The following is a 14015-nucleotide window of genomic DNA, read 5'->3' on the forward strand; positions in this document are numbered from 1 at the left end:
AAGACACTTCTCCTCCACCGACTCGCAAACCAACTCCTCCATCTCTTAGGATAAAGAAAACAGTTTGCCAAAGTTTTCTAGCTCCTCAGACCAAAGAAGTTATAGACAGCATTCCAGCTCCCCCTAAAATTCCCCCACCCCCACCTCCACTGCTGCCACCCCCACCCCCACCACCACTTCCATCCCCTCCTCTGTTGCCACCACATCCTCCGCCTCTGCCCACCGTTTCTCTTTCTTCTTCTTCTTCTTCATCTCCTCTTGCCACCCAGCCCCTCTCTCCTGCCAAGCATTCCAAATCCCCTGCCAAACAGCCAGCTGGACCGCCGCCGGCCGCCGCGCCGGAGCCTCCTCCCCGCAGGGAGCTGAAAGGGATCCTTAAGAACATTCAGAATTTAGCGGCGATCGAAAAGTCCGTGGCCAACATGTACAGCCAAATAGACAAAAACCACGTCCTCCCCAGGCACGTTTCTAAGCTCAAACCTGTTGGGACGCCAGAGCTGCCCACCCCAGAGCTGGGGGGGGAGCCCAACCGTCAGAACGGCAGCTTGAGCTGCGTGGTGGAGGAGCTTGAGAAACGCTTCCCGTCACAGTCAACAGCACTGTAATACCTGTTGGATGGTTTCTGCATGTAGCATTCTGAGTGGGATGACTCTAATGCAGCACACGGTATCTGCCTCAGACTCCAGAAACTCAGACTTTTCCCCTTTCTCTGCTGTATAGACCTTCCTTATTCAGTCCTGATCCCAAACCCAGAGACGTCGTCTTTCCTGCTCCCTCGCAAATTTGTAATGTATAACACGTCTGCAGGTTGTTTTCTCAGAGCTACATCTTACTGTTCTGTGATGCTGGTTCTTAGTCTGTTAACCAAAAAAAAAACTTGGGGGAAACCATCCATTTTTACCCAATAAATGGCAGAGGGTTTGATACTGCTTTACGTTGAGCAGCCTTCACTGTAGGTACCATCAGCACCCAGAGGGATTTTTCTGCAGCTGTAACTGGCATCTCTTGCTTTGCCCCTAAAATGTACCACCTGGGAGGGACCTGACTGTCAAATATTGGCCGCCAAAGCCAGCAGGAGCTGGTGGGCAGGGGCTGGGCCATGGTGAGCTGGGGTCACCCCAGAGGGGTTGGGTGTTCTGCAAGAGATGAGGCAGCTCCACGGCGCTGGCGTCCCTTCCTCCAGCTCACGTTCACCTCTCGAGCCAGAAGAAAGACTTTTGGCTTGATTTGTCAGTAAACCTGGCTGTCTTCCCTCCTCTTACCTGTGTTCTGCCTTCCATTGCATTTGTTTTTTGTTTTTTTTTTATATTGTAACTGCATGTTAAAAGTTTTTATTTTGTAAATTTCTTCCATGTACAAAGCATTTGTTTGTTTTTTTTAATTTTGCATGTGCATGTTGTTGGTATCTCTCTTTTATCTTTCATGCTAATATGCCATGAGCTTTACAGCTGAAACATCTTGCTTATCTTAAATGGTAATAAAGTCACTCTGATTAGTGTCACCAAGTCAAGATTTTTCCAGTACTTATAAAAATCCCTGTAATATGGATTTACTTACTGTCTTTTTTGCTCACAGTGATCTAAATCAGACCTTTACGTTAAATATGTCAATTATAGTAAATTAGCTTGTCCTTTGAAAAAAATGGTAAGTGAAAGCAGTTTTGGCATTTAAATGAATGGTAATTTGGTTCAACCGGCAAGTTTCGTTCAGTCTTTTGACAAAATTCATAATATTTGTGTTTAATATGAGAATTTTTAAAAACATATTGGGAAAGGTAGATATGACATAATGAGGAAAAACTGAACCCCCGGTTCAGCATCAAATATTGTACTCTTGAGCAAAAAGGTAATTAATTAGTTAATCAGACTCTCTAGAGGCACTTAGCATTTCCATGGTGCTTGGCTTTTTCTCTTTTATCTTTTTTCTTTAAGTCTGCAGTCAGGACACGTGCAGATGTTTCAGTCAGGAGCTGCTGAAGGTGGTTTCTCTTTCTTTGTCCCGGAGCCAAACTCCATGAACTCCATTGCACAAGTTCCGCTCATACAGGAGAGTTTTTCTTTGCTTAAAAGTCTTGTTGAGCTAGACTGTAATTCCGAGACACTTATAGCAGCAAAATGGGTGAGGGGATGATTATCTATTTTTGATTTTTGCTGTAACAGAGTCTGCATCCTTGACGAGATGCAGGTGGATCACCTGCTGATGATGCTGAATTCTCCAGGAGTGGCACGACTCCAGGCCCAGCAGCAAATGGTCAAAGTTCAGTAGCTGTGAGGTAGAGAAACTTTTCAGGTTTGAGGGTGGAATTGGAAGCTGGTGACACATCTGCTTGCTGCTGGGTGTCTGCAGGGGTCCGGGCGTGGAGACAGTGGGGCAGCGGGCAGCGTGCAGGGATGAGCATCAGGAGTTACTGTGCCAAGCATGTTCAGAGTGGATCAAGACAGAGATTTGAATGAAGTACCCAAATTCCACTTTAGAGCTTCTAGACCCACAACAGATGCTTTTGTGAAGTTCATTGCATCGCCAGTGAAATATTAGACAAATGAGACCACATTTTGCTGTGCCCAGTGTTGCGCAGGAAAGACGCAGGTGTTTAGTAATTCACAGCTTAAACTCCAGAGGTTTTACTCGTCTGCAAGTATTTGTGACATTCCTTAAGCAGAAAGAATGGACATCACAGAGGATCTCATTTTTGTTTCATCAGTTCCAGAAGAGTTGGGGTGGGGGGGTCATGGTAATCAGCTCTCTACTAACAAGAAACACCCACTTTCTCATTCTGGAAACCTTTATTGAGTTGGAAAGTTTACGAAACCTAGTTTCTTTTTGTCTGGAATTAATGTAACCTTTGTTCTGCTGGTTTTTTGAATAGACTTTGTTAAAAAAAAAAAATAATCCTTCTATTAGACCAGAAAAGAAACTGTACCAATAGCCTGTATTTTTAACCTACCCCAGGGAAGTTGTGTCCCACTGAGATGTCTGGATGCAGTTCTGCAGGACTACAGAGTACTTTAACCAATTTATTAGTTGGTAAGAAGTTGAGCATATATAAATTTATTGCTGCCTCTTCAGGTTGTCTGATTTGGTTAATTAGGGTCAGAAGTGACCCTGGATATATCTCTTATCTGAACTGGGCTGAGTTGTGAGCAGGAGCAGGCATTGCACCAGCGGGGAGTGCTTCTCCTCAGACCTGTGTGCAAAGCTGATCCCCAGCAGCAGCGCATCGTTACTCACCCACCTTCCAGGCTCCTGCCCCTCACTTCCAGCCAGGAGCTGCAGGAAACCTCCATTTTAAGAGTAAGGGCACATTGATAAGCCTTCTCTGAGTAGCATCTGCAGCAAGTGGGGTTTATAATGCTTTTGCTTTTAATATGGAAACAGATACAAAGTATGAAATAGTGACCGCCTGCTGGGTAAGTGGGGTTTATAATGCTTGTGCTTTTAATATGGAAACAAAGTATGAAATAGTGACCGCCTGCTGGGATGCCAGTAACTGGGAAAATCGTTGCTGTAGGTAAATCAGGGTTCCTTTGACCTCTGTGAGCAGTGCAGACCTGTGAAAGGTCCCTGCATTTTGTACATGTAAATTCCTTCTTGTTTTATCTTTCACACTGAGCACCAGCAGTGTATAGTAGCTGTCATACCTCCCTGCATCATCCCAGGCACTGTGGCCTTGCTCCCCATTCTGCATTGAAGATTTCTCTCTGACTGGCTGCAGTGAAGTCTGGCTGATAACGTTTACCCAGCAGCAATTCCTCCCTCACTGGAGAGCTTTAATCCCCCCCTGGAAACAAATGATGTTGGTTTTGACCTTTGCCTTTTTGTCACAATAGATCCTTGTGCTGTATTGAGTGAATGGATGGGTTTGTCTTTTGGGGGCTTTTTTTTTTTCTTCTAATCATGGCCACAAGAAACTATAAGAGAATTACAAGCATCTCTCAAAACACAGTGTGGTGCTATTTTTAAGAAAGTTGAGTCCCAAATTGAATGAGAATGACTTATATTACACTTTTAATCTGCAATGTAGTGACTACTCGAGAGCAATTAAGATTAATAGCCTTACTTATCCTGTGTGTAACACAAGATCTTTATCTGAAGGTTGTTGTAGGCAATGCAGAAACTAGAGACAGTGTTCAGGTGGGCTTTGAAAAGTCACAGATCATCTTTTGGTGATAAATCTTCATTTCAGTTGTTCATTAGTTTTTTATTATATGGGCAGCAGCACTGATTTAACGCTGATAATCAATTCCATGTGTCCGGTATTAATTTTGTGTCCAATATTAATTCCATTTCCAATATTAACAGAAAACTTTATAGATAGTGATATTAAAGAACTAAAAGGACTTCTACTCTCTTCTTTATTATTTGCTTAATTGTAATTAAAGAATTTCCCTAGCCTACTGTCTGTGTACCAGGCTAAGCTTAACATAATTTTGAGCATTTACCCTTTCCTTCATAAAAAAAAAAAAATAAAGAAAGAAAAACAGGTTTATCTCTAATAACAATGCTAAGACTTAAAGTACTGTTCCTTAGTTCTGTCTAAACCATTTTAATTTTCTAGCACAAAATAGGAAAATAGAGAACTTGATAGACATAAATGCATTTGTCATGCATAGGAATGTCTCCAAGAAAATGAATTAAAACAACACCACAAAATTCCAATACGATCAAAACCACCTAGCCTGTGGCGAAATAATCACAGATAGCAAAAAGAATTTAACACCCCCCTGCAGAGGAAATGTTAGGAAATGTGTAGTTTTGATAATAACGTTGTTATGAGAAATTAGCAATAGAAGCTCCAGGCCAATTTGTAGCAAGTCCAGCCCCCGCCATCCCACCGGCTGCGCTGGCTTTTGGGGACTGGGGATTCCTTCTCATCCATTCCCCATCCAAAGCAAGAAAAGATCCCAAAGATTCACTAGCCTTTCTCATGCAGTAATTCCTATGTCCAGAGCAAATCTAAAGAAAAACATATTTTGTGCTGTAGATATGTATTTCTTTTCTTGCTGGTAATACTTCTAATTACATTATCTTTTCACCTCTCTCCAGAAAGAATGGCAATGTGCACCTATATGTAGTCTCAGAGAAGTATACTAATTTATTTTTTTTCTTTTTCTGACTTCTAGGCGAGGATATGCACAGCAAGAGGTAAGGCTGTTCCCCAGTTATGTTTAAAATATTAATTACATGGCTATACTTTTCCCTTGTTGTGTTATTACTCATTGCTACTGGGTGTTTCAAAGGCCAGAAACATGAGGTGGTTCAAAAAGTTCAGATTCAGTGGGGGATGGTGGCCATCATGGCACAGAGGTCACCTCCAGGCTGGGAGATTGCTGCTCAGCAAACTGCCAAAACCAGTTTCCCCCACTCTCACTGGGTTTTCTTATGGTTTGCCTGATCCCCTGGTGCTGGCACTGAACCTCACAGACCTTCTCTGCAACTCACTGCAGCCTCTTGTTCTTGCAGCATCTTTTTCTCCAGCAAGGAATAATGTGGAGTTTCCTTCAGGAAGCTGAATGAACTCTTTTAATAATTGAGAAGTTCTCCAAAATACATTTCTGTCATAAAGGCTGCTATTTACTGCTGAGAGCTAGGTCGGTTTTACTGATCTTAAGGTGTGCATCTGGAGCCTACTGCTCCTTACTCAGGGGTGGTTCACAAATGGCAAGCTTGCTGTTGTTCTGCTTTGGTTTCTCCTCCCTTTGCAGAGCTGATTTGTGTCCCTTAATCCAGTTACAGAATGTCCAACCCTCCCGGGGTTTGGTATTGGCCATGAAACTTGGCTGAAATAGTGCCACCAGGTTTTGGGAGGAGTGTGGGGACAACAGTACTCATTTTCCTGAGTAAATCTGATCCCAGTTTATGGAACAGCAAGTGATGTACATGGGTCTGGCATTTGCAGAAAAGTGGAGCTGCAGAGTAATTCACACCATGGCCACCAGACACAGCCCATCTTTAGCTGTGATGTATCTGAGAGGAGCCACATCATCCAGTTGGTCCTCTCTCTGCAGCCTCTCAGGGTCTCCTCCCTCACGCCAGCATGCTTTGCTCACTGCACACAGACAGAAATCACACATAAGCTGTAAATAAAGCGAGTGAGATAATCACTTACTGCTGGTGGGAATTAAAGTATATTTAGGTTGGGAGCTACGCAGTTAAAAGCCACAAAAGTCTATAAATATAGATAGAGAATTAAAGCAGTAGAAGCTTATATATTGTAGTAGAAGCTTAAGAAATCATATCACTTCAGGTTTTTAATGGCTGAATCACAGACTTTACTGTGAATTCCTGTAGATTTACTTTCTACCTGTTGGGGATATTTCTTTGTCTGCCATTGTCTCCCTGCTGTCTCCAGCCAACACCACACCGTAGCTCTCCTGGGCTCTGACAGAAGTTACAGAATTCAGAGAATCACCACACAACCTGGGAATCTGATTTTATAATAGGCAAAAGAAATAGTGGACTGTAAATTGATTTTTTTACATTACGTGCTCAGCAGTGTTCTGCTTCTCCCTGAGAGTGGAAGTGTCCAGGGGACGGACGTACAAAAGGCTCTGAAGGGGCCTGTGTTTTTAGGATTTCTTTCCAATCTTAAACACAAATGATCTGCACTTTAATTGTTGCTGCCTAATTAACCTCTTTCTAATTTTCTTTTGTAGCAGCAGCAGTTGCTGAGACCTTCTCTTCTCAGACCAGAGGTACTGCTATTTTTCATTTCTTAATTAGTCTATAACTTTTTAAATGGCTCTCACATAATTTCCTAATAAAAATTTGTCTGTCTCAGGTAATATTTCCCCCCCAACTTTTCTGGATGAAAAGGAAAGTCTTGACATTGTTACCCCATTTATGTTGTTTTAATTAAATAACTTAAATTTACTGCCTCTTAGTATTTTCCCCTGGAGCATCTTCTGGTTGCTCCCATGGACTTCATCAGGCAGACTGAAAGCTTTTCCAGTTTCTTGTCCAAATGCACAGACAGCATCATTCCCTTGCTGTCCAACCACAACCGATTTTTTCAGATGCCATTCAGCTGGTAATTGATTATTGTACCTAGAGATGGAGTAAGCAGTTGGTCTGCCAGGGTAATGAGAGCATTAGCACACTGCTGTGAAGTGCAAAGGCTGTTCTGGATTAGAAACCAAATACTTTCTATTTCAAATCTTTTGGGCCCAATATCATTTCCAAAATGAGCAAGAGAAAAAATGTGTAGCTTTTGTGAGATGTTGCTATCGGTGGTATTTTTGTAGTATAGAATAGTGATAGTTTCTGTAAGTAATTACAATGAGGTGCTCTGACACAACCTTAAATCCACTGGACAGGAGAAAAACCTCTAGGAAGCTGTGAGATAGAGACAACACGCAGTCCCTGGCCAAAACCTGAGCCCTGGTGCTGTGTCCACACTGCAGCTGAGAGCAGCCTGATGCCAAATTGTAGGATACAGACAAGTACTTGGCTTATTCCAGTGCTGCTTGTGAGTGTTGATGGCTTAGAAGATAGTAAAAGACAACCACTCTAAATGAACTAGCCCTAAACCTTCAACACTTGCTTTTTGCTCTGAGAGAGGTGCCAGCAGTGACAGTGTATTTGCTGTGAGCCCAGTTCACTGAAAGAGGTTTTTGTACAGGGTGAGGGAGTCTGTGTCCCACACCAGGACAGCCTCTGCACTTGGCTGGGAACACATCAGAGCAGGGGTCATTTAAAGCTCCTGGTGGCTTCTCAACATGGTTCTTGACAGTTGTCAATGTTCCTCAAATTATTATCATTTTTTATTTTGCCTGTTTGCACTTTAAGGCACTGTTCTCTGTGCCCTTTGTCATTAGTGTGTTATGCTGTTTGCAATCAATCAGTGTTTCTCTTTTGGCAGGAGTTAAGTATGGAGTCTGGAATTGATCCAGGGCAGGAATACTATGGGCAAGATTACTACAGTTATGAGCATGGGTATATTTTCATTTTTCTTATATGTTTCTGAAAATGCTCCTTTTCCAGGTTGGTGATGTTTATTACTCAGCGTTTAATCCGGAGACTTTCCTTTACCACAGGATTACTTTAATCTTTGTGTCCATGAAGGCATGTGCTGACAGCAAAACTCTTTTTAAAAGTTAAAAGGGGCGTTGTATAACTCCCTGCTTCTTTAGGAATCTAATTATTCCCCTTGCAGAGTGTATGCCCCATCTATCATGCCGTTTTTATATTCACTTTTTTTATTTGCATATTTCTGCTGTCTTGGAAATGAATTTCCATCATCTCCTCCCCTTTTGTGGCTCACCAGCCTGAGTTCAGTGAGTGATACTTTCTGCTCACAGTTTCCAGCCAGCATCTGGTCTTTTAACGTTGACCTAGAAGAACCTCATCCTGCCTTGTTCTGGTGATGCCCCTCTGACTGCGAGCGCTTCGGGGACGACTGCTCTGCCCACACACCAGCCTGGTTGGGGCTGGATTGGTCAATCAGGATGACAGATGCTCCCCCCACCTCTGTCTCTAAAGAGAGGAGAGGAGGAGATAAAGAGGGTTATGAGTTTAGGAAAAAAATGAACTGCTTTAATGAAAATATGAACAAATTAATGAAATAATAATAATTTTAAAAGATAAATAGATGCAATATATACAAAACGGTATCAATCTCCCAGGCTGCCCTCCCCAGCAGGCACTGGGGATGTCCCCGACTGGACTCAGTGAGGGATGGGAACTGGGTTCCAGCTCTGGAGTCAGGAACACAGGGATGGGGATCAAAGGCAGACGAACAGACAGGGTCCTCCTCGGACGTCGGCCCCTGAAGAGAGAGGCTGACCCTTAGATCCCTCAGCTTTGACACTGAGCATGGGGCAGATGGGGTGGAATACCCTGTTGGTCAGGTTTGGGTCACCTCTCCTGTCCCCTCCTCCCTGCAGGGGGGACCCCTCTACGCTTTTCCATTTCTGACCCTCCAATGGGGCAAATAACAAAATTAGCTGACCTTGGTTGTTACAGCAATAAGTCCGAGCAGGAGCCTCTCTGCACACCCTGCCTTGGCATAATCAGGTTTTAGCAGTCTGAGGGCAAAGTTTCTGTGCAATATGCTGTTGATTTCAGAGTTTAATTAGTTAGAAGGGGCCCAGCTAAGAAGTGAACAGAAAGTTGGTTCTGTTTTACCTCAAACCAGGACACAAGCTGACAGGGATTCTCCAGAACTGATCCCAGGGAACCTGCTCTTCCATTCCCTAATTATAAAAGAGATTAAAAAAATAATAATTGGGTACCTGGAAAGAAGGTCATTACACTTGGGAGATTCTTGACCGATCCCAAAGACTTCACAATTCGTGGTGCCCTCCAGTTGTAACGGGCTTTCAGCCAATCGCAGTAGCGATACAGGCCAGCATCCTGGCCTGTGTCAGGAACAGCGTGGCGAGTAGGGCCCGAGAGGTGATTGTCCCCCTGTGCTGGGCACTGGTGAGGCCTCACCTTGAGTGCTGTGTCCAGTTTTGGGCCCCCTACCATAAAAAAGACATTGAGGGGCTGGAGCGGGTCCAGAGAAGGGCGACAAAGCTGGTGAGGGGTCTGGAGCACAAGTCTTATGAGGAGAGGCTGAGGGAGCTGGGGTTATTCAGCCTGGAGAAGAGGAGGCTGAGGGGAGACCTTATTGCTCTCTACAACTCCCTGAAAGGAGGGCGTAGAGAGGTGGGGGTCGGTCTCTTTTCTCAAGTCCCAGGCGACAGGACGAGAGGAAATGGCCTCAAGTTGCACCAGGGGAGGTTCAGGCTGGATATTAGGAAAAATTTTTTCACTGAAAGGGTTCTCAGCCATTGGAATGGGCCCCATCCCTGGAGGTGTTCAAAAGCCGGGTTGATGTCGTGCTGGGAGGTCTGGTTTAGTGATGATGCTCCTTGTTTGTTGTGGGGGTGTCTATTTTTGTCAGTTAGGTTGACGGTTGGACAAGATGATCTTTAAGGTCCCTTCCAACCTAGAAGACTCTGTGATTCTGTGATTTGGGACGTGAGCGTGCGGGTTGGTTGCTGGAACACCCCGTGCAGGTTATGAAGAGCCAGACGTGAGCATGCACCTTTGTTGCTGGAACACCCCGTGCAGGTTATGAAGAGCCAGTGGTGTTTCCCCAGGTACGAGCTGCCTCAGTACGGGAGCCGCCGGCGCCTGCTGTCTCCTTCGGGGATGTACGACGAGTACGGGGAAGTCGTGGTGGAGAGCGACGGTGGCTACTACTACAGTCCCCACGGACCAGCAGCAGAGGAGGTGAGCGTCTCTGCTGTGTCGATTCTGTCTCTGCAACGAGGTGAAGGACCGTTAAACCTCGTCAAATGGATCTTGTAATTGATTAGAATATTGTGTTCTGTATAGACCAAATAAGCGGTTCTTCCAATGCTAATCATCATTTGCCCTTTGGAGCACTGATAAAGTTTGTGTCAGCACCTCTTTCCCTTTTTCTAGACATAAGAAGGAATTGCAAAGTTTCTTTTAATATCCACATCTATTTTTCCCTCAGTGTAGATTTCTAGTTCAAAGAAAAATCTACATAGCCTTATATAATTCCATTTTATATTGTTTACCAAATAGGATATTACTAATATTCAGCTTATAACTGGTGAATTTCCACAGAGAAAAGCAGTCACCTAAACTCATTTACCATAAAGTTCACAATGGAATGTAAAGAAATTATAAAATGTCAGTGGCTGCCAGAAGAAAGGCGATGTGAATGTTCCTTTTTTTAATCTAATTTTCAGAAATACTAGACTCCTAATCCATCAGATGGGTTTTAATTAAATTAGAAGAGATAACACTTCCGAGCCAGTATTTTTCCCTGTTGCAGTGTAAGGCATTAGCAGCCTATTCTAGAAGTAAAACTTTCCCCACGACTTTGGTAAAAAACTAATTCTAAAACAGGTCAGTTAGTTTTGCTGTTGGGAAAAGACGTTACATTTCTTCCGACTGACTTATTTTAGGGTACGAGTTTCCACAATAACCATCTTTCAAATCGTAATCACGTTCCATTTTCATAATTTGCAGGGGATGAGTCAAGGCAGAGGTCCTTCAAGCCAGAGAGCAGGGGCTCAAATAGGAGGTAGACCTTTAGGTGGTGGGATGGATCTAAGACATGTTTCTGGAAGAGCCTATAGGACCAGCCAGGGCAGAAGGAAACTGAAAGGAACGCTGCATGTCAGTCGCGTAGCAGTCAGTGCTCACAAACCAGTAGGAAGGACTGAGTCTGCTCGTTCTCCGTGGAAGAAAGCAAAGATATTCCCAATGATTCTGCAGAAAGTGAAAGGCGCTAGGAAGGATTCCAGTTATGCCAAGTTGATGTCAGCTCACCAAGCGGACGGTGAGAAAAGCATGATTATCAGGGGGAGTTACTTCCAGAAATTGACAGATGACAGACCTTCCACGAGAAAACTAAACCACGTGTTAAAGCGCATTAGTGTCTCCAGAAAATTTCAAGAGCCTATTAGGGACAAAATTGAGAGAGATGAAGAAAAATCAGGAGTTTCGATAAGTATCACAGCAGAGAGTGAACATGAGGATAGTGATTATGAGAAGAAGAAAAAGAAGAGAAGAAAATACACTTCAGATGAATCATCCGAGAAGAGTAGTAGCTCTGGCTCAGAATCAGAAGATAAAGACTACCTGAAAGTAACTCTGGACCAAGATGAAGCCACTGAAAGTACTGTGGACTCAGATGAAGAATCTGGGCATGATTTTGGGGATTCTGATGATGAATCGGGCTCCAGCTCTAGCAGCAAATCAGAGGAGGACTCATCTGAAGAGGACCGTGATGAGGAAGACTCTGACAGTGATGAAGATGGTAGCTTGTCAAAGAGCTCATCTACACAAAGTTCATACAGCAAATCAGGGACTAGTGAGTCCAGCAGTAGAAGAAACACTGAAAAGTCCAGTATAAGAAGTAAGGGAAGCAGCTCTCGTGGCAGAGCAAGGCGATCCAGCCAGAAATCAAATGCTAGCTCTACTGCATCAGGTAGTGACAGGGACACGAGCTACAGGAAAACTTCAGGATCCAGCTATAAGAGCAAAACCTCCTCTGCCAGCCTGGAAATAGAAGACACGATAGAAGAGGTGTCAGAAGAAGATGAACAAATGGAGGCAGAGCAAGTCAGCGCAAGCCCCGATGAGACGGCAGGTCACTCAAATAAGGCAGTTTCTGAAACACCTGCCAAAACAAAAACTGCTGCTACTGAAGAAGACAAGAGAGGAAAATCGGCCGTTAATGGTGAGGAAAGTGTGGAGGAAAGCACTGAAGAGGCTGATACAGATGCTAGTGACAGGGAGGAAACTACCAATAAGAATGAGTCTTCTTGCCTAGAAAGCGAAGTCAGTGTTACTTCCAAAGGTACGGAAGGGACAAAAAGCACAACTAGCACCACTTCTGGTAAAAATGCTTCTTCCCCTGATACTGAGAATCAAAGTTCTGACATCAACACCAAAAGAAAGAAAGGAAAAAAGAAGATGTCCGAGGAAAACAGTCAGTCTCAGTCAGATGAGACCCTGGGTGCTTCAGTCACAGAGTCAGAGACTACTGGTGATTCTACATCCTTTTAAAAAGGAGCAACAGTAGGTGGACGTTTTGCAGTAAGGAGTGATCTTGTTTGCTGTGCCTTCTGTGTGCTCTTTCCTAAGCAATACAGACTTGAGTAGAGACAGCCAATAAGAATGTCAAAGCTTATTGCTTCAGCACCTGAGCCCTCTGTGCTGTCTTAAGGATAGAACTCTAGAAAACCAAACTAATATAATTCTTCTCAGACACTCAGGTATGCTTAGTGGTGGGCATAGAAATATTCATTTTCATTGAGTGATGGCAGGAAAAAGTACTTCCTTTTCTCTGCTCATTTCAGGAATGTAGTTAGAGGCATTGGGTCGGTTCCTAGAGTTAATCTGGTTTGTGTTACGCACATGGTGAAGCAAAGTAACGTTGCATTTTGCATTAGCTGTGATGGATAACTTGGTGAACCTGGTGGCACAAGCCTAATAAGGGCCCTATGTTTGTGCAGATGATGACTGGCACAAAATGGACAGGAAGGAAAAGGGGGAAAATACGGAATTAAGTGAAGAAAAGGAATGATGATGAGGATGAAAAGCCTTAGAAGTCACTCATGGTTTTACCTCATGTTCCCCTCCCGTACTGCATTTGCTCATCTTCAAATGAACTCTCTGCTGCAAACTTTAGCCTGGTTTGCAGGGAGGACAGCTGTAATTGCAGCAAAACAACCTGCCCAGAACCGCAGAGTGTTACTAGCAGAGTTGGGATTAAACTGTTTCTGGATCATGGAATTCAGGTTTCAGGTACCAGGGATGTACAGGACAGGGATGCAGAGGTAGGTGTGCAAAGTGAGCCTGGTCAGAAAAGGAAATGGGTTACATTTTCCAGCTTCTGCCCTTCCCACCTAACAGTACAATCACTGTAATCACATGAAAATCACCTTCATGGATTTTTTTAAACATCTAATCATTGTAATCACATGACAATCACCTTCATGGATTTTTTTAAACATCTATTTAAAAGTTGGAGATGCATGACAGCAAAGCATTTGTGAAGGTAACCATCACCTACGTTGTACATTTTGGTATCTGCCTTTTAAAATCCAATAACCTGTAATATCTGATGTCACTCCATAGAGGAGTCTTCTAGCACTTCCATTGGCACCGTTCTGCTCAGAATGAGCACGGAGGTGTAGGGAAGGAAGGAATTTTCTGGCACATGCACCGAAGCTCTGCCAGGAAGTCTCTGTTAGAGGGAGGAGAGGAAAATGTTTGAATTTTTAAGATACTTAAGCATGCTGAGGAGTTACCCTGCACAGTGTGATACTAACTTTTTGACTACTATCTTTAATTCCAGTTTAAATGTGAACTAGGTTTATGATCACTTACCTATTTTTTGGTATTCTGATATAGCACAAAGATGTAGCTGCATGTAGTGTTTTAATATAAATCCCATTTTAACCAGCTTGTCTTTTCATCCACCTGAATATATCTGTGGGAAGAAAATGGTATGTCTTTATCAGGAACAAAAGAATAGGCATCTA

General features: G+C 43.5%; 1 protein-coding gene across 1 annotated transcript in view; it reads left to right on the forward strand.

Moving 5' to 3' along the window:
* Positions 1–14015, forward strand: part of PCDH15 (protocadherin-related 15) — a gene marked incomplete at its 5' end in the record, with an annotated part of 305454 nt that overhangs the window by 289111 nt on the left and 2328 nt on the right. Inside the window, 5 exons of the mRNA XM_014966628.1 lie at positions 5121–5142; positions 6654–6692; positions 7859–7932; positions 10086–10218; positions 10990–12414. Of these exons, the coding sequence (XP_014822114.1) occupies positions 5121–5142; positions 6654–6692; positions 7859–7932; positions 10086–10218; positions 10990–12414 (1693 nt within the window). The remainder of the gene's footprint in view (positions 1–5120; positions 5143–6653; positions 6693–7858; positions 7933–10085; positions 10219–10989; positions 12415–14015) is intronic.

Source organism: Calidris pugnax, unplaced genomic scaffold, assembly GCF_001431845.1.
Source record: "Calidris pugnax isolate Ruff unplaced genomic scaffold, ASM143184v1 scaffold53, whole genome shotgun sequence".
Classification (NCBI taxonomy): Eukaryota; Metazoa; Chordata; class Aves; order Charadriiformes; family Scolopacidae; genus Calidris; species Calidris pugnax.